At 44.1% G+C, this 20506-nt stretch overlaps 1 protein-coding gene across 5 annotated transcripts in view; it reads right to left on the minus strand.

Annotated features, from left to right (window-relative positions):
• The window catches only part of TGFB2 (transforming growth factor beta 2), a 95390-nt gene that overhangs the window by 61892 nt on the left and 12992 nt on the right, over nt 1–20506 (minus strand). For 4 of the 5 annotated variants that reach the window (XM_006076181.4, XM_006076183.4, XM_044943180.2 and 1 more), the window contains exon 2: nt 15424–15507. The exons of the other annotated variant lie outside the window; for it this stretch is intronic. In XM_006076181.4, coding sequence (XP_006076243.1) covers nt 15424–15507 — 84 coding nt within the window. The remainder of the gene's footprint in view (nt 1–15423; nt 15508–20506) is intronic. 5 annotated transcript variants of the gene reach the window in all.

Genomic DNA, 20506 nt, shown 5'->3' on the forward strand with positions numbered 1-20506 from the left:
GATGATGAAAGTAAAATATGGTTCGTTACACATGTGCTGTTCTGGCAACTGCTGATCTCTTTGATTTGAAAATCATTCTCCTCTCCTCCAGCCTATGAGTGCCTCACTGTTTGTGCAGGGACACACGTGCGCACCACACACATACACACACATGCGTGCGCACACACACACACACACACACTCTTAATCACATTGTCTCATTTACTAGCTCTGTTTATTAACACACAGGGTTCAGTACAGGCTGTCTGAAATGGCCTCCAGCCCCTTCTCAGAACTGAGGAACATCACAGAGAGCTGTGCTTGTCCCGAGTTTTAGGATGGGGTTTTGTTTGTAAGCTTGGCACTGCCAGCTGATGAAGGAAGACAGTGCTATAACACAAGATTTAAGGTCTGGAACTCAGCAGACCCCAATTCTGCTTTGGCTTTGTCACTTAAAAAAGCTGGCTTTGGGCACCTGTCTTCACCTTTCTAGGTCTCAGTTTCCTCACCTGTAGAAAGCGAGGAACACCTACCTGGCAGGGAGGCTGGGAAGGTCAGAGGAAGTGAGACTCAAAAGAGGCTACAGGGAATGAGTCAGCCCCACTTGGCCACCTTCACCTCCTTTCTCCAAATCAGTTTTACTAAAGTCAAAATAAAGACAGACTTGGGAAGAGAACTAAATATGTGAGCTTGGGCAATCCTCTTATGTCTCTAAACTGCATTGAAAGTAAAAGTCGCTCAGTCATGTCCAACTCTGTGTGACCCCGTGGACTATACAGTCCACGGAATTCTTCAAGCCAGAATACTGGAGTGAGTAGCCTTTCCCTTCTCCAAGGGATTTTCCCAACCCAAGGATCGAACCCACAGGTCTCCCACATTGCCGGCAGATTCTTTACCAGCTGAGCCACCAGGGAAGCCCAAGAATACTGGAGTGGGTAGCCTATCCCTTCTCCAGCAGATCTTCCCGACCCAGGAATCGAACTGGGGTCTCCTGCATTGCAGGCAGATTCTTTACCAACTGAGCTATCAGGGAAGCCCTGAACTGCATTAATCCCATCTATAAAACAGGGACAAGACAGCATCTATCACCTAGAGATGTGAAGATAAAATAGGATTGTGAAAGCAAAAGCACTCTGTCCTATGAGTTTGCTGGGCACCCCAACCACGTAAGGTCTGTTATTTTTTCCTAGATTCCTGGTTGCCAGGAAAAAGGCTTGTTTCTGGCAGATCTGCGCTCACCTCCCCAGCTCCCTGCTCATTCGGGGATGCCTCTGCACACGGAGCTCCCTTCCCAGCAGCCAGGCCCGCCCCCACTCTGGGCAGCTCTGCTCTTCATCTCCAGATGAAGCGAAAATCTGGTAAATATTACACTTACAAGGTAACAGGTCTGGAATGCTCGGCATCCCAGCGGAGCACAGTTGCTTCTTGGCATCCAGACACATATAGGCTGCAGCCCAGGGCCAACTACATTTGGCTGCTTTGTGTAATTCAAATAAAGATATTAAAAATCCTCCAACTCTATCAACATCTGTACTGTTTGCTAATCAGAGGGGTGAGTTTTAAAAAGTCATCTGGAGAGAACTTGGCATGTTGACTGTTCTTTTCAGTTTCATCCCAAAGGAGCGCTGCGTGGGTGGATATTCACCACATAGGTTTCTCATATATAAGTGATTTCTATATTTTAAGCCAGGTGGAGTCTGCTTTCAGACCTCACTGCCTTTCCCCAAACAGATAGTTTTCTGGAGCAGTTTTCATTTCAGAGTTTGTGCCCTTAATGATGACACAGCATTGCCACTTCTGTGTCACATGATCAGCTCAAGGGTCAATTAATGGGAGTATGATGATAATGGCAGATATGAGCAGGGTGGGGGGGGGTCCTGTTTCTTCCCCTTATTAGCTACGGATCTGGGGAGTGATTTCATCTATCTCTGTGCTTTGGTTTCCTCCCATGTGAAATGGAGAAAATAATAATATCTACCTAGTATTGCCAGGATCAAATGAGTCAGTATCTCTAAAGTGCTTAGGAAGGTCCCTAGGGTAGAAGCACTACATGGGTATAAGTAATAAATGTTATTATTATAAATATTGTTCTTTTTGTTGTTATTGTTTATTTTGGACCAAATACTAAGTGTGAATAAAAGAAACTAGATACAGATTCTTAGCAAAGGGTGACTGGTTCCCCCATAAATAAAAGAAGTTAAGTGTAATTAGGCATCTTTAGGTCCACCTTTCTCTCCATTAACTAGCAGCAAGTAGAAAAAAGTGGTAAAATTGGATTCTAACACAGCCAGTGACTTAAACCTTGGGCTTCACTGATTTGATCAGGACTGAACTTCCCTCAGTTAAGAGCACAGAAAAAGGACACCGTTTTCCATTGGCTTCATCTTACTTTCCGAATAGCCAACCTCAGCAATTTTAAAGAAAACCGCCTCCCAAATGGCAACCTTGAGAAAAACTATCAAGGCGGGAACTAAGAAAGGTACACCACTGTCCTAAGAATAAAGGAAATAGAGCATACTCTTCTCTCAGTCTGCTCTGACAGTTAAAGGTAATCGTGAAGCCTGACAGCCCCTGTGGGTAATGGAAGGTCTGGGATTTCCAGGATGACAGCTCAAGGCTGCTGGCAGACACCCTTCTGGCTTCACTGGCCTGGGAAGGTGCTGCCCCATGAGGAATGGCCAAGTCCAGGCAGCGAGCAAGTGAAGGCTGCCTCGGTCCTTTGCACACCTGTCTCCCACCCTCCCTTCCTCTCCTCCCCTCTGGTCTCCCAGTGCATTCACAACCCCTCCCGCTGCTTGAGTTCCCTACTGTGTAAGAACAAGAAGGAAAAAGCAGTACAAGACACATAAGGAATGAAAACGAAGCTGAGGGCTAGTGGGGACCTCAAGATTCCCATGACAAAGGATGCAACAGGAAGCCAGTTGTACTGGTAGAGAGAGGGCAAGATTGTTTACTTGGTAAGGTTTGCTGGGACCTCAGGCCACATCCTCCAGAGACATCTATCCTGTGTCCCTGTGATGCCGAGGCCACAGACACCCCAGGCCAGGACAGGACGGGGCTTCCCAGGGGTCAGGAGTGGGGCATGCGAGACAACACAGGAGCAGGCAAACCAGCACAAGACGGGGACTTTCTGTTCTTTGTATTCGAAGAAGGCTGTCTCTCTCGATACAGAGTCTACGACCGGCGAGGAGCAATAAATTGAATGAATCACAGTGCTGACTGGGGGTGGGGCTGCTGGGGAGGGATGTCCTTGTGGTTAACCACATTTTACTGGGTTTTTTATTGATTGCAGTTGTATTGAAAGAGACATGACTCAGACATACCGTATCTGAAGCCACGTAAAGCAGTGGGTTCTAATGGAATTTCAATGTATGGAAACGTCAAGAACTGTACTCTGAGATGGGAAAAGCTTTGCTATCAACACAGCCATCATTTGCTTCTGTCCTTTAACAGCTGAAGGAGACACTGATTTTCCTATTTTCCTTTCCATATGGAGGTTGTGGCTATTCACCGCTTAGGTACACATAGCAATCTGCATATGATACGGATCAAATTTTTTTTTAAAGTTGTTTTCATTACTCAATCATTCTGTCTTTGTGTTACCATTGGCCTTGGCTTGTAAATATCATTCAGCAACTTTTGAATGGTTCTGCTGCTTTGTGTGGGGTGGTGGGTATATCAACTTGTTTTCACCAATACGTTATAAGCTACTTGGGGGCAGCCATAATAGAAGAATAACAATAAAAAGAATAAGAAGAACACTGACAAAAGCAGTATCACATGTTCTGAGGCGCAGCCCCTCTGTCATGTACCCACCATGATAACTGCATTTTGGTGTGAGCTAAGAAACTGAAGCTTAAAGAAGGAGCGCGCCCAACCATTGTTCTATCAAAAGGAATCTGCTGTCTCCACTTAGACCTGTGTCGTGTGATCGCAGTGCATTCCCCTGGGCTATCTGTGTTGCCTCCTCTGGGGGGGTCCACCCCGACTCTCCCCATTTTTATCCACCCGTGTGAGTCAGGCAGCAAGCCCTGGAGGCAGTACATGCTCAGTGAATATTTACTGAATTAAATTGAATCAAATGGTATTTTCCACATTGCTGCTTTCAGGGACAGCCCAGGAAGAGATTAAAGTAAAATAACACACACAAAAAATGTTGTTTAGACTGAAAACAAAAGTATGATCAGGAGCCTATGTGGCTCCTGATAATATTTCTAATATTTGATATTTCAAAATATCTAATATTTTTATATTTCTGATATTTCTAATATTTTTCTCATTTCATAGTAGCCTAATTTGGCAAACAAAAGTGAACGGGAACATATGTCAAAGGTTAATATGTATATAAGTGTGCATGTATATCATGTATAATATTGTGCATATATAATGGAAACCTGCAAAATGCTTAGAAATAAAGTGAAATAACAAGGGAGAGAGACGTACCACTTAGTTGCAGGAATAGTTACTAACAAAGAGAGTTCTTTTAGGCCGGTTCTGAGAATTTTGAGCCCTTCTGATAAAACCGAGAATATCATTCTGCCTTATTTACCTCTACCAATATTTAAATGATATCTCCAATATTATTTTTGTCTAACAGAAATTGGAACTATTTTCAACTTTTTCCTAGGCTTAAAAAATATCTATGACTTGCTTTTCTTAACATATGACTTGATATTAAAAATATGGGCTGGAATTTCTGGTTTTCTTAGAGGTCTCAGAATACCAAAAAACAGGAAAAGTTGTCTTTACTGATCACCTTAATGAATGAATAAATGAATAAAAAATATATTCACTCCCTACCACATGCAAGGCATTTTTATGTGCTAATCTCTCTCTCTTTTTAAGTAGCATTTAAAAGAGTATTTTTTAAAATTAATTTTCATTTTACAGAAGAGAAAAATGAGGTTCAGAGAGGGTAAGTGACTTGCCTAATATTTCACAGTCAAGACTTTTACCCAGGATTCTCCTTTATGCAAAGTTTATGTTTTCTTTCTATTATATCACAGACTGTGTCACACTCGAGAGTCATCTTTGGCTCATGTGTGAGTCACTTTCTTGGCTTATCAACAGTAGGCTGGGATCAGAAAACCAAAGGTTGACATCCTCATAGAGTTGAAAGGAAGGGACCACCGTCTGTTATAACAAAGCAAAAGAAACAGAGAGGCCCATTATATGAACTCGTCTGTCTAGACAGATGACTAAACAGGGGTCCCTCCAGGGTTAGACTTGAATTTCCTCTGTTCAGCCTGTTGGATAGTTAGCAATAAAAAAAAAAAAAAAAAAAAAAAAAATTGCTCAAAGGCTGTGGTACTAATCCAAGCCCTCCTACACTACCCAGAGAGTAGTTTAAAAGTCATTTCTGTGCAGCCTGCATGTGTTAAAGTTTCAAGCAGAAATTAGATTGAGAGGCAAAGAGCCCTAAAAATACTTGTGCCGTCTGGCTGAGGGCCCAACTGCCCCTTTATAACTCCAGGGACAGCACTTTGAACCCACAGCGGGAGCGGGGACTAATCCAGGTGTTCCCGTGGGACCATCCACAACAAGAATGCATCAGCATTGGGCTTGGCTTTCCTATGGGCTGGCAAGTAACTTGCCTCTTTCTCTCTCCATGCTCCAGGGGACTCTGAATTTTACCCAACCTATAAAATGAAAAATACTACTGAGACTGAAGAAAAAGGCAGTGTCCTTTCATCCAGGCTGAGAGATACAAACAGAGGTCAGAGATAATAAGATTGTTTTAACCCTATTAATATTGCTGTGCTTAGTGTACAAAAAGTTACCCCAGGAAGGAATTAGGAGTTGGCTAATTGATCAAGTGGCCCCATGGAAAAACTGGGAGCAGACCAGTGGACTAAGACTTTACTCATTTCCCAAGAAATCCTTAGCAATATGCTATTTCTATTATGGTCCATATTTGCAAAGTTCATCCACTCCCTCACTTAACAAATATTTACTGGATGCCTCAATCTGCAACATTCTTTCACATGTCTGGGTATATATAGGGTGGCCAAGAGCTGGAGATGGAATTTCCAGGGCCTTGGTCTGGTACCATTCTGAACTTTTAATAGGCATTAAAGGATTAATGGAGTAGTTTAAGAACTCAGATTTACTAGCCTGAAAAAAAAAACAAAACACAAACAGTTGTTCTTATATAAGGAGAAAAAAATGAAAACCTCCAGGATTTTACCTTGCACACTCCAGTAATTACCCAGTGTGGACAAGAGAATCACTTAAGGATATACCATACAGTGTACAAGTTTGGATAAGAAGCAACCATTGTCGTTCCTCAAATGTGGGCAGGAGGTTTTACCTCCTCAGACAGGAGGTAAAGATGAGCTAAACTCAGAAGCCACTGCCTAATTCCAACACCATCATGCAAGTCATTGGGTTCTGCTGCTCACTCTGAATTTCCATAGGTTTGGGGGAGACAAATACTGGCTTCAAAAGAAAATAAGAAAGTCATCCAAAGATATCTTTTTTTCCTTCCTTTTTCAGAAAAGAATGATCTCCCTTAAATATAGTTATGTATTATTTTCACTCAGTGAATTCTCCTTTCTTGACATCTCATCCCTTCACCTCAAATATTCTTGTTCATATTTAAGTTCATCATCTTAGGGGAGTGATTGGGTTGGATGAACTTTGGAACCAGAAAGACCAAGTTCAAGTTCTGGCTCTACCACTTGTTATCTGTGTGACTGTGGGGAAATTATATGATGTCTGTAAGCCTCGGTTTCCTCATCTATAAAACTGAAAATAACAGTAGTGTTTATCCTATGATGTGCTGTGCTGTGCTAAGTCGCTCAGTCATGTCTGACTCTTTGTGATTCCATGGACTGTAGCCCACCAGGCTCCTCTGTCCCAGGGATTCTCCAGGCAAGAATACTGGAGTGGGTTGCCATGCCCTCCTCTAAGGGATCTTCCCAAGTCATGGATCGAACCCAGGTCTTCTGCATTGCAGGGAGAGTTTTTACCATCTGAGCCACCAGGGAAGCCCAAGAATACTGGAGTGGGTAGCCTATCTATTTTCCAGGGGAACTTCTTGACCAGGAATTGAACTGGGGTCTCCTGCATTACAGGCAGATTCTTTACAAGATGAGCTACCAGGGAAGCCCTGTTTATCCTATAGGGCTAATATTAAGATTAGCGCAGTGCCTAATGTAAGTATGCAATAACTAACAGTGATCAATATCATTATTATTCATTTTCTTATTACTAAAGCCAGGATCCAGCCTCTTCATTTATTAACACCCCACCTAGATCTTTGCCTTTTTTTTCATGCAGAAATTCATGCAGAAACTCATAACAGGACATGAATAGCTAGACAAAAATCACAGTAGCAAATGTTACGTAAACTCCCAAAACAGAGATTCTCAAATCTGGCTGCACATCAGAATGCCCTAGGAAGCTTTTTAAAACTAAAGATGCCAGCTCCCAGCCCAGACCAATCAAATCAGAATTTCTGGAGGTGGACCCCAGTCTGAGTTTATGATTTTTATATTATACACAGTGAAGTTGAGAATCTCAGTAGCAGAGCACCCAAGTAGAGACCACAGCCCTGAGGGTCAGCGCTTCCAGTAAAGGATCTGAGTGCTCTGCTATCTGAAGTCCAAGTCCAAGTTTTTGTCATGGTACCAGCTTACCTGTGGGTGAGCTGGTCCTGACACTTCCCCTGTTGAGTTTCTGAAAACCAGTCAGCTCTCTCCCTAACAATAACACTTGAGTAAACCATCCCTGAAGCCACAGTGGCCACAGTACCACAGGGAGCTGCCCTCCCGCTCTCCTGAATACACACAATGGACGAGATAAGTAGCAGCCTTGGGAAAACAAGCAACGCAGAGCAGAAAAACAGAGAAGCAACCCCTGCGGTGGATGTGAACAGAAACGAATCAGCTCCACTTCAGAGCAAAGATACAGTCCAACTGAAGATTAGAAAAATATGGTCTGACCGTTTAGATTTCACAAGGATCCAAAACCAATTTAGAGTCCAGTTGGTGGACAAAGTTCACATTCAGCAAAACAGCTCCAGCAGTTGCATCATCCACACAACAGGGCAATTCAGAAATACAGATGTCCAGCCATGTGCAAAACAATGCTTTCATTTTTTTCTGCTCTTTCCCACTGCTGACCCCAAGAGCAGGATGGAGATGCTCAGCATCTGCTGCTACTAAGAATAGGCTGCCGAGATGATGGGGAACTTGCAAGCAGGGAGTTACCCAGCATGCTCAGGGGCATTCAGAGCAGATGGATGGCTGCCCCTGGGTTGAGAGGGGCACAGGAGATGCCCCATGCCAGGTGGGGTCATTCTGCAGTGTTCTCACTGGACACAGCAGGAGGGAGCCTGAAACTAACCCATTGACCTCATTGGTCACTGTCAGGAGACTAAGGCTCAGGTTAGATAGAATTTGAAGGAGCCACATGGTACTCAATGTTTAACTCATTCAATTGGCATGGAACTCATACAAAAGAGATAAGAAATAGGAGAGTCATGGTACCTCTAGCTACAGCTAAGCATCTTCAGACTTACAGTCTCATAGAAACTTAACCTGGATTGTGAAGAACATTTACCAGATACTGCTGGGCATGTCAGGAACATACTGGCAACCTGAGACCCTAAGGCGAAGAGATGTGAGTACATGTTTTGGAGGTAAGCCTGAGTTTCCCTGACACACATAAATTTCACATAACATATCAGGACTTGCTTTCTAAACCTAGTACTACCAACTATGCCTCTGACACCACACAAACTTGTTTTGGTTGGAGGAATAAGTTGTATATAAAAACAAAGGGGACTTCCCTGGCGGTCGGTCCAGTGGTTAAGACTTTGCCTTCCAATGCAGGGATATGGGTTCCATCCGTGGTCAGGGAGTTAAGATCCCACATGCCCCATAGCCAAAAAACCAAAACATAAAGCAGAAGCAATATTGTAACAAATTCAACAAAGACTTTAAAAATAATAATAAAATAAAAGTGGAGCAGAAGGAAATTGATGTCTGTCTTATAAAGCCAACTGACTAAGTATTCAGCAAATATCCATTATAAAGCTCCTCATAATTCCATGGACAAAGCAAAAGTGTGGATCCAACCATGCCACACCAACAACATAGAAAGTTTTTAACATGGGTGAAATCCTTCTCTTTTCCCCAATTCCACCACTTACACTATGGTAGACTATACCATTTGGTCAAACTCTTCTCTTCTAGACCCACTGCCAAACAGATCCTTTTCTTGTGCCCCTTCTTGCCCTACTGAAGTCATGTTTGGCCACTGGAATGTAGTTGTGGATAACTGTACATCTCCTGTGGTCCAGCCAGGAGGTCAGCATGCCCGGGTTAGACGCTGCTCCCTCAGCTGGGTCCCACAACAAAAGATGTCATAGAATCCATAGACTATAAGTGAGGGATCAACCTTTGTGATGTGCCCTTAAGAAGAAGGGGAAAGAAGCTCTAATGACTTTGAGTTGTCTAATGGATTTTGTACACCATGGGTCCATTATGTCTTCTGAATAACAGATACCTGATATAACGATCTTGCCCTGTTCTCCAGCCTCACTATTTCATAGTGGGTCTCCTGTAGGTACACGTTCAATTTTTCAAAGACTACAGTAAGTGCTTCTGCTGTTTCATGATTCATCAAGACAGTAGTCATGCGAGCTCAAAGAGGGAGAAAACATGAAAGGGCAAATCTTCCCCTTACTGAAAGCTGAAGACTTCCTAGTGCTACTGATTGCCAAACTATCCTCCCAAAGGCCATCTTTTGAAGCAGCAAATACCAGCTGCCCCTGAGAAGGCTTCCTTGACCTGTCTAGAGCAAGTTCATCAATTCTTCTGACCTCTCAGACCCTTACTTATAATCAACCACGTGGTGTTAGCGTCTCAGTTTGGTTGGGCTGGTTTGGTTGGCCTGAGCTCCTCACTAAGGCAAAGGCTCCTCAAGTCAGGATCTGTGTTCTATTACTCCATCCACCAGCAGAGCTCACACAGCACCTGAATGCATAGACCCGATTGACATGTCTTATAGAGATGGATGAAGGAATCGAACCGACATCCCAGTGTAAAGTCTTGCTGCTCAAAACTTAAAAATTGGAACACAAACTCTGGTCCAACAGAAATGCTTTTTGACTGATAAGAGACATAGTTTTACACATTCCCTGGCTTATGACCTCATTTCAAAGTTTAGGCAAACGTACAAGGCACAGCTGGACAGATCCAAAGAGCCTTCCAAGTCTGACTTTCCACTTTCTACAAGAAGAGACAGCTTGTCATCCTCGGAGGCCAACCGTGGTCACCTATGAGTGTAGAGTCTTGTGTTCCTGGTCATGAACCAAGGGTGGCCGTGACTAAGCGGTCCAGTAAGTGCCGCCTCCAGCAGCTGCCATTCCACACTTGTCAGCACAAGATGGGAGGCCCAAGAGGTTATTTGCATACACAGAAGGTGCAAAGGTAGCTTCTTTCCAGAAAGGAAGGGGGTGGGTTGCCAGTAATTCAGGAGTGTCCATTTAAAACAAACAACAAAAAAAACATATTCTATATACAGAACCCACTTGTGACCTGCCTATCAAATTATCTGTTAAAGAAAGAACTCAGCACAAGGAAGGTCTTGTTGAAGTTCCTAGTTGTTGGAACATCCTTCTGCTGAGTGCCTGCCCAGTGCATTGCCAAGACCAGCTCACTGGGCTTCCAGCGCCTGCCTTGGTCACTGTCCTCAATTTTGCTGCAGAACCCCTTGGCTAAAACCACCCTTCTTCCCATTTGATTCAGAGGAAAAACCACAGACTTGGCAATGGCCTCCAAGTCCCCACCTGACCCATGTGTCATTATCTCTCTAATCTCATCTCTTAGGATACGTCTGATCAAATTGCAACTCACCTCCCCACTCCCCAACGTTGCTCTGATTTTCTGTCCTATCACATTGATCACATTCTACCATTCTCATCTTTTTAATTAATTGTCTATCCTCTTTCTCCAAAATGTGAAGCTCCCCAAGGGCAAAGTTTTCTGTTTTATTCACTGGATGGCATCGCTAGTGCCTAGATGGATGCCCAGTGCATTGCGACAATGAACACTGTGCAGTGAACGACTATCGTAAGAATGTCTCGTGTTTACCTTCGTCTTCCTATGATCTTTGCATGCATTAGACATCTGTCTTACAACTAGATCTATATTTGTCGTGCACGTAGAGACCTTTTTAATGGAAGGCTTGCTGGGAAGTAGAATGAATACGACTAGTCATTCTTTTCCTGCTTCAATAGAAAAATGCTTATTCCCATTGTTTAAATCTGCAAAGTGATGAGAGTTCTTATGATATTAAGACTTTAAACTTCCTGTTTTCCAGTGGTTATTAAGCCTGACCAGTATAATCCTAGGGCAGTTATAAAGTGACCACTGTACTCAGTGCCTCTTCCTCTGGTGTTAGTTCACTGTTATATTTACTCTTCACCACATAGCAAAGAACTTAGCTCTCAAACTGGTAGAAATAACAGAGAAATCACTTGGGGCACAAAGACAATTCCTGGGCATGTTTATTTAAGAAAATGCTTTTTTTTGGTTCAGTGATACACAGCATGTAGAAGAACTGGCTATTTCTCTATCTTGATCATCAAAAACACTACAGTAGTTATAGAATAGCCATATTGTGTGGTTGGATTCAAAATACTGGATGGTTCTAAAACAACATCAAAATCACAGGAGAAAATACCAAAGTCATTTATTATTAACTTTTTCTGTTTAATATCTGGGTCAGATTTTCACCTGCTCGAATACCTTTGGTTGAAAAAAAAAAAAAAAACCAAAACACTATTTGGAAAGAGAAAACTTCAGTTACTTGGAACTGAGTTGGGCTGAGTGAGTAGAGTTTACATTCCATTGTTGGCGAGATCCTTACCCCGTGGAATGTCTCAGAACAGATTTCAGGCCATGAAGAGGTCAGCGGTGCTTTGACCAAACACTACCTCAGCGAACTAAACATTATACATCGGCTACGGCATTATAAATTGTACATCGCTTGCACATTATACATTTGTTTTGAAACTGCGCTGCCCAATCCAGCGTGCGTAACCTCCCAACGAGGCATCCACCCACCGCCATGTGGTCATCTGCCTGCATATTCACAGCCCCTCTGTGGTGAGTGGTAAGCAGGGGTGATGTGTGATCAGCGTGATTAACCACAGACCTAACTCGATCATTGTATGCACTGAGGGACATGGAGAGCACAGGGTGAAAACGTGGTCACGCTATGGATTCAGGGTCTCACACTTGTGGGACCAGCTGATCAAACAGAGGCCCTGCTAGATCTGAATCCTTCAGGCTGAAGGACTTGGAGTAACAGACCGGCAGATTAAGAGCCTCCACTGCATCAGGTTAGTGGGGACCGGCGCACCTGCGCTGCCTTTTAAAGGTACAGACTCCTTGGGTTCCACCCGCCCCAGGGACTCTGACTCAAGACAGGCCCGGGAATCGGCTTTTGATGACCCTTTGGAACGTACCAAAAAATGCAGGCCACACTCTGAGAAGCCCATCTTTAAATCTGAACCAAGCTAACGCAAGGCATCACGCTCAGTAAATACTTAAAGAACAAACAAAGCTGGATTTGCCTTCATGACTCTTAACCCATTCCTTCCTGGAGAGACCATCTGGACTGCTTATCTCCTGGACTCATCTATCTTAGAAGAAAAACCTTCAGGCAGGCTAAGCTCATCTCAACCTACATTTTGGAGGAGAGTGAACTTAAAGGGCGGGAGGGGGTGGAGTGGAAATGATGTAGCGGCCACACAGGCTACGAGGGGCAAGGACGATGTCTTCCTCCAGGGGATTTGATGTAAAACTGAGGAGGCATCAGTGCTGCCAGTCCAAGCATGGGTTCAGGACACGTGGTGATAACTACACCCAGGTTAGAGAGGGAGGGAGGAAAACCAGAGGCGCCACGGGTCCCCCCACCCCTCGGCTCCCTGCGGCCACTCCCAACATCTCCTTGGAATGGAGAGGCGGTTCACACAAGGTGACAGGGATGACCCTCGAGCTGCTTGGCACCAGCCAGCCTCCACTTAACGAGTGTTCAGAATCACAGTCAGCATGGAGAAATTCACCCTGACCCTGGACGCCTGCCCCCTGGCATCGGCTCACTTACATTTTTACTCAATTACTATTTCTAAGAACAGAGACCAAAAAAAAAAAAAAATTGCAGAGCCCCACTGCTCAGCAGTCTTGCATGGAAGGTCTGGAAGGGTCTGCAGGCTTGACTCCCAGGCGGGAAGCTGGGTGGGGCAGGAGGGCCTCCCACTGAACAGGGATCTCTTCCCCAGCCTCACCCTCTGAGACACTCCTGATTTTCCCAGACTCAGGAGAGGCAGGGTGGGCTTCCAATGTTTTTCCACCAAAGAAAGGGGGAAGCTTGCAGCCATTAAATGACCGAAAATAACCCCAAGGGAGAAGGCGTGTCTGAGGCCAAGTGGAAGGGTAGACCTCTCCACTTGTTTACTATGAGGAAAAGATGAAAAGGAGATTAATCCAAAGTGGTAGGTAAGAGAATTATAAAAACTAATGGGATGGGATTCCCAGGGGAAACAAAAGAAAAGCAAAAAAAAAAAAAAGAAGTTTGGGGTCTCTGTGGTGTGGTGGAGGGCACGAGGGCCAGATCTGACTTCAGGATTTGCTTCTACTCCCTTTGCTAGTTTGATGACTGAGGACAAGGTATTCACCTCTCCAAGCCAGAGTTCCCTGAAAAATGGGGATTTCATCCCACCCTCGCCAACCAACCAACATGGGAAGAATAAGGATGACAGGCATTCAGTACCCGGGACATGGGGGCGGGGTGGGGGGGACAGAAATTCAACACATTTTCCTTCTCTCATCCCTTTCCCTTGTCTTTTCCAGCAAGCTGGCGAAACAAACAAACAAACAAAAATCAGACAATTAACTCCTTGGTTTAGACAGTACAATAAAATACTAATTTAGAGATGGAAAACCAAATACAATCTGCCTTACAAACGGGAACTTAAAAAGCATGGATGAAGCCATTCACTCTTTTTATTCACATGGCAGCTTCTAGCCATTCTGAGGCTTTCTGTACTCAAACAAATATATATTCTCAATGGAATCAGTTTTGTTTTTGAGGAAAGCCCAGCTTAGGTCACTGTAAATAGACTATTTCATTTCTTGATTCCTTGATTCCTAAGGAGCAAGGTTAGTAGCTCAGTTGGTAAAGAATCTGCCTGCAGTACAGGAGATCCAGGTTTGACCCCTGGGTCGGGAAGACCCTCTGGAGAAGGAAATGGCAACCCACTCCAGTATTCTTGCCTGGGAAATCCCATGGACAGAGGAGCTTGATGGGCTGCAGTTCATGGGGTCGCAAAAAATCGGGCATGACTGAGTGACTAACACTTTCACAATTAGAATTGGTAAAGTGCACAGCAGGATAATCAGACATCTATTGGGGAAATAAAAACATTTCTCCTGTCCTTATTTGGGATCTCCACCTGAATTCAGAATCCATATAATTCATGCTTCCTCAGGGCCTCAAAAGTGTAGAGGGAACCAATGTCAGGACGGTAAGTCCATTTCCTCCCTTCCTGAGCATGGATCAGGGTACCACCTGGGCCAGACTGTTTCAGTGTCACGATCACCTAAGACCTGTTCTTTGCTGTGGTCTCATGGCTCAGCAGATGATAAAAGATGGCACTCAATAAAAGCTGGCTGATTTATTAATGTTCCAAATCAGAAAGTGGTGAGCCCTCCAGCTTTGGTGACCCCCCCACCCCACCCCAGCCTATCACACAGGGTTAGGCTCTGAGGGGCCTGCACTTGTCCTGAGGGTCAGGGCACAGTGGTAAGCTCTCAGGTTCAGCCAACTGAAGCCTTGACCATGATCACCCCATTCTCTCATGCAACCCATATGAAGGCCACAAACAACCCATGAATGACTGTATGAAGGCCACAATGATCAGCATACATTTCCCAATGTCCTCCCTGTAGAACTTCAAAGGAGAGAAAGATCTCCTTCTTCCCTTTCAGTTCAGTACCAGAAACATTCATTGAGCCATTGCTGTGTGTCAGAAATAAGAACACAGGTTCAAATAAGAGACCAAAAAAAAGGAACCCTTGACATTCTGACCATACAATCCCCCCCACAGAGTATCCTCCCAGGGAGTCAAGAGATCAATCTATCAAGTCACTTGGGAAGCCCTAGATCACACATCTCATAGACCCACAATCCATCCTTCCCCGTATTAGAATCAAGTCATCATATCACTTCAAAGCATTCATGAGTTTTTCTGATAGACACTCTGACTACAAGATTGGGGGCACCTGTGTGACTGTCCAGCTACGAGGCTGCACTTCAGAATTCTCTTTTGCCTCTGACAAGTCCCCCCCCACCCAGGAGACAAACACTAAAGATGGACCGGCTACCACTACGTCAAATGAGGTATATAAAGCAGACGAGTGTACTCACCAAGGTACCCACAGAAAACCTGGGACTGTCTGGAGCACAAGCTGCCCACTGAGCCAGAGGGTGTTGTAACAACTGGGCAGACAGCTAGGAGTTTTAAAAAGCACAGTCATTAGCTATTTTACTGAGGAGATGCCTATACAGAGCTATACAAAGATTCAACGCAGAAGAGGGACTCAATGCATGTATTTATCATTCCCCCAGAAACAGAAGGGCCCCGCTACTCAGGGCCAGGGGACTATGGGGTAAGCAAGTCTGGGGGATTGTGGATTCTCACCCCAGATCTTTTGGCATACCTTAACCAGCAATCAGGCTCCTGAATTTAGCGTTCCCCTTAACACATTCTAGTGTTAAAATAACAATGTACAATTTATATACTGAAACAGTCACATAAATACCTTGACTTATATTAAAGATGAATAGGAAAGGCCCTGACCTTTTGAACAAAAGACAGACTCCCTCTTAAGAGTAAAACTCTGACTTTCATTTGGTTGGCCTCGATTTCAGTTTTCTTAAAACCACCTGTTACCATTTCTAACACATGAAAACTCCTATATCAGTGATCAAAAATTCAAGTATATACTGGTTTAGGGCTGCTTAGTGACAATTTAAAAACCTAGGCCTCCTTGGAATGGATTACACGCATCTTCCATGATACTTTTTGACATCCTGAAATTCTGAACTCTGCCTTCTTTAAAGATCTTGTATGCATACTAAATGTCAGATTTTTGCATGAGATGATGTGGATGGACACCCCTGCTCTGTCATCAGTCTCCTGGAATCTTTGAACAAATGCCTCGATGCACCTAAGCTTCTGTTGCTATAAAATGAAACTGACATCATGCTATTCCTGAGGATTTATGAAAGATTGAAATGAGATATTTAAAAGAAACTGACAAATAAAAGGTGCTTGGGGATACAATAATACCAGTTATCTAACTTATTTGATAGGTGAATCCCCGATGGCCTTCCAGGTCTGCATGAACAGACTTCCTTCCCAGCTCCTTATACCAATTTAAAATCCATGCAACTTCCATTCACCTAGGGCATGTCTTCTAAAAGTAGCATGATCACTATTCATACCTGACTTGAAGATTTCTTTGGACAAAACACACAGGTCTTATGGACTTCCCCCTCCCCTCTCTCTCTCTCTTTTTTTTTTTTTGCCAGATTTTTGTTTCTCTCTCAATTCTAAAGCAGATAAGGAAAACTTTTTTCCATGCCCTATAACTTACCACCTCCAACATTCAGCCCCCTAACGAGATCCCAGGGACACATTTTCACACTTGTGGGGATTATACCTTCCAGTCAAAACCCTCTTTAATTGAGATGTGGGAGATGCCCGGCCTGGATGGCTCGGAAGACGAAGGCCCAACACCCAGGCCTCGGTAACATGTTGCTCTCACGTCGCCACCATACACTGCTACCAGCTGACATCTGCTCACACACGTTCTCACCCACAAGCAACCACGGTGTTTATTTTCAGAGCCTCCCCGAGAGAAAATTCCCTCCCATCACCCGTCAGCAAAGATAGGAAGCTACAGACAGGGTAGAAACTGTGTCACAAGATCAGCAAGGCACACGATGCCTTCTCATTCAGATCTGACCTCTAAAAAGAGATGCTGAAAGCTCTCTGCGATAAAAATCTCAAGGAACAGAACCAGAGACAGGCAGGGCATGCAGAGCGTGGCTGGGTCAGCAGCACGTTCTCTTCACACGAGGGCCCTGTGCATTTCTGGGGGGATTTCACTCCTTTTCCTGGGAAATAGCACCTTCTTCAGGCCAGTGGCTGTGTGGTGCTCCAGAGGGATACTGATTCTGTTAATGGAATCCAGATCCCTGAACTCAGCCCTGATCACCCGGGTCAAAGGAAGTCTATGAGAGAACAGGGCAAGCTAACTGTTGTCATCTGTCATTTCCAACAAGCTGTCCTCAAGTAGGCACCTTTGGTTTACTCTCCCTCTGTTATCAAGCTACAGCATTAAAATCCTTTCTTTCCTCCCCTCCCCTATTTGTTTTGTTTATTTTGTTTTGTTTTTAAGCAGGGCCCAAGAACAGGGTGAGCTTCACTGGTGGCTCAGTTGTTAAAGAATCTGCCTGCAATGCAAGAGTCACGGGTTCCATCCCTGGGTTGGGAAGATGCCCCTGGAAAAGGAAATGGCAACCCACTCCAGTATACTTGCCTGAAAAAAATCCCATGGACAGAGGAGCCTGGCAGGCTACAGACTATGGGGTTGCAAAGAGTCGGACACGACTGAGCGACTAAACCACCGCCATAAAGAACAGGGTGCTCTGGTGCTGATCCAGGGCCTTGAAGTTAAGACCATGAATCAGATGGAGATATAAGTGATGCAAATAAGGGTGATTTATGCCAAAGAAAGTAACTGTTAGTTTTAAAAAAAAATCAATTTTCAAGATCTGTGTTTGAAGTCACACTAAATACAGGTAAACTTTTTCTATTAATAAGGTTTGGGGTCTGTGTGAAATGCTTTTTAAAATGTGAAACCCTAGGGAAAATCTGAGACATGAATAGTCTTAGAGATACAATCATTTTTAGAAGTCCCTGGGTATACTCATGGATAATGGGGGAGCATGGCTCAGGTAAGTCAGAAGATAAAAACAGTCCTGGAATTAAAATTTTGCGTGAGTAATTTACAAAATAACTAAAAGACAATGAAGCTAACTATAAAAGTGCTAGGACTCCTTTTTGCCTGTGATGACATAACTAAGAAATAAAGCAGTCAAACCTAAACACACAGTTTCCAGAGTGTGCTTCTGAGCTGCCTACTTGGATCTCACCTCGAAATGAAAGAATAATCATCTTGGTAACTCCCTGATGGTCCAGTGGTAAGGACAATGCCCCCTCACTGCTGAGGACCCTGGTTAGATCCCTGGTGGGGAACTAAAATCCCTCAAGCCACAAGACATGGCCAAGAAAAAAAATAAATAATAAAACTATTAAATAATAATTTGGATGGAGGGTAGGAGACAAAGTTCCAGGAATCCAGACCCAGCACTCCAGGTGATCCTTTTGCTTGCAAGAATTCCAGAAACACGAGTATAGCCTTTGTGATCTAGAGGTTAGAAAGGCCTTTTACAAATAGCTCATTTGTCCTCAAAACAACCCAATCAGGTGGATCACAATCCTCTCATAAGGGTTGTCTCTTCTGGGTAGTTAGTCTTTTTATGTAGCGTGAAAGTGTCTCTTAGCCAGAGAGAAAGACATTCTTGCTGCAATGACTTCTCAAGCAGAATTAAAGGTCACTGAAAATGGGCTTCCCAAGTGGTGCTAGTGGTTAAGAACCCGCCTGCCATTGCAAGAGACGCAAGAGACTCAGGTTCCATCCCTGGGTCAGGAAGGCCCCCTAGAAGAGGGCATGGCAACCGACTGTAGTGTTCTTGCCTGGAGAATCCCACAGGCAGAGGAGCCTGGCGGGCTCCATAGGGTCACAAAGAGTCGGACACGTCTGAGTGACTTAGCAGGAGCAGCAAAAATGCTGCAGTCAACTCCACATCAAATTAGTCCCTGCCTCAACCCCTCCCCAGCCTCCACACAAACATCCTCCACACAGACATCTCTCTCACAATGACAACGGTTCCAGAAGTGGGCGCCGTTCTCTCTCCCAGCACCAGATGACAGGGAGTTTCTACTCCTCTCAGAGGATTCCCAACCAAGGTTTCTTACAAACTGCTGATCCCCAGCGTCTAACGACTCAGGGTCAGTTTGGCTCAAGACTCTCTTTCTAGAATCCGGGTACAACTGCCAAAGAATTAATGAAACTAGACCTGACCCTATACACATAGTTTCATTGTTGACGGTGATGCTTTCTGACAGCGGAATTCTTCTGAAATATATCTTGCTTCAAGACAAACCAGCGGCTGCCACCTCATTCCACGGAGGTGTAAAGCACAGTAGGTGAAATAGTGGCCATTCAGGACTGAGTTCACACATAGGAACAGCAAACTCTACTAACACACTTAACAACCTAAAGCTTGAGTGAGAACCGCTGTCTGAGAACCTTAGGTGATAGCCATCATTCTCCTTTGGTTCTGCCCAGCTATTTCTGGGTAAAAGCTCTGTTTCTCTCTCCTTAACTTCCGGAGCCAGATGCTAAGATGCAAGCTTGGATGTGGAAACCCTTCTTCCAGAAAGCCCTGACAGACTTCCAAGCAGCCAATTCCTTTACCAAATCATCCATCTTCTGTAAAGACATGTCCTCAGTCTGTGATTTTCTTTTTTTTTTTTCCTCCTTCTAAAGTCAAATCAGAGTTAAGTCAGCCACCTATTTTTCTTTCTTTTTTTGGCCTTTCTCAGCTAGCAACTTAATGATAGGAGTTTATTATAAGGAAAGAATCACTTCAATGGCATAGTCATTAAGTTGTCAAAACAGAAGTGAAAACGAGATGAAGCCAATGGATAGGGAAATGTGCTGTGTGCTCAGTCACTAAGTCGTGTCTGACTCTTTGCAACTCCATGGGCTGTAGCCTGCAAGACTCTGTCCATGGGATTATCCAGGCAAGAACACTGGAGTGGGTTGCCATTTTCTTCTCCAAGGGATCATCTAACCCAGGGATTGAACCTAGGTTTCCTGCACTGGCAGGCAGATTGTTTTTTTTACCACTGAGCCACCTGGGGAGCCCAGATAGGGAAATAAATAATCCTATAAGAAGAACCGCCCCCCCCCACCACCAATGGAAGGAATAATAAAGTTACTGCTACATATGATCTAGAGAGAATAACCTTAGTTGAATTTGGTCTAAGAAGTATTGAATTCCCAATACAGAAATGACTCCAAAACTTAGGTTATAGTTCTTAGAAAATTCCCATTTATGTGCAATAATATATTTTAGTGACCTTAAAATGCATGAAAAACTACTGTGTCCTCGTTTAGGCAGTTATTCCTCTGAGATCAATGTGTCTCTTAAAACCAAACTCTGCCTTCTCATTCACATGCTGGAGTAACAAACAAGGGCTGTGACAAGAGCCTGAAGTTATGAATGAGCAGTTATTTGTGAACATACTTGTCACGACAGATGTGGAATCTGTCAGTGCGGTGTGGGTTAGATAGGGAAAGCCAAATGAACT

The sequence above is a fragment of the Bubalus bubalis genome, chromosome 5, assembly GCF_019923935.1.
Source record: "Bubalus bubalis isolate 160015118507 breed Murrah chromosome 5, NDDB_SH_1, whole genome shotgun sequence".
NCBI lineage: Eukaryota > Metazoa > Chordata > Mammalia > Artiodactyla > Bovidae > Bubalus > Bubalus bubalis.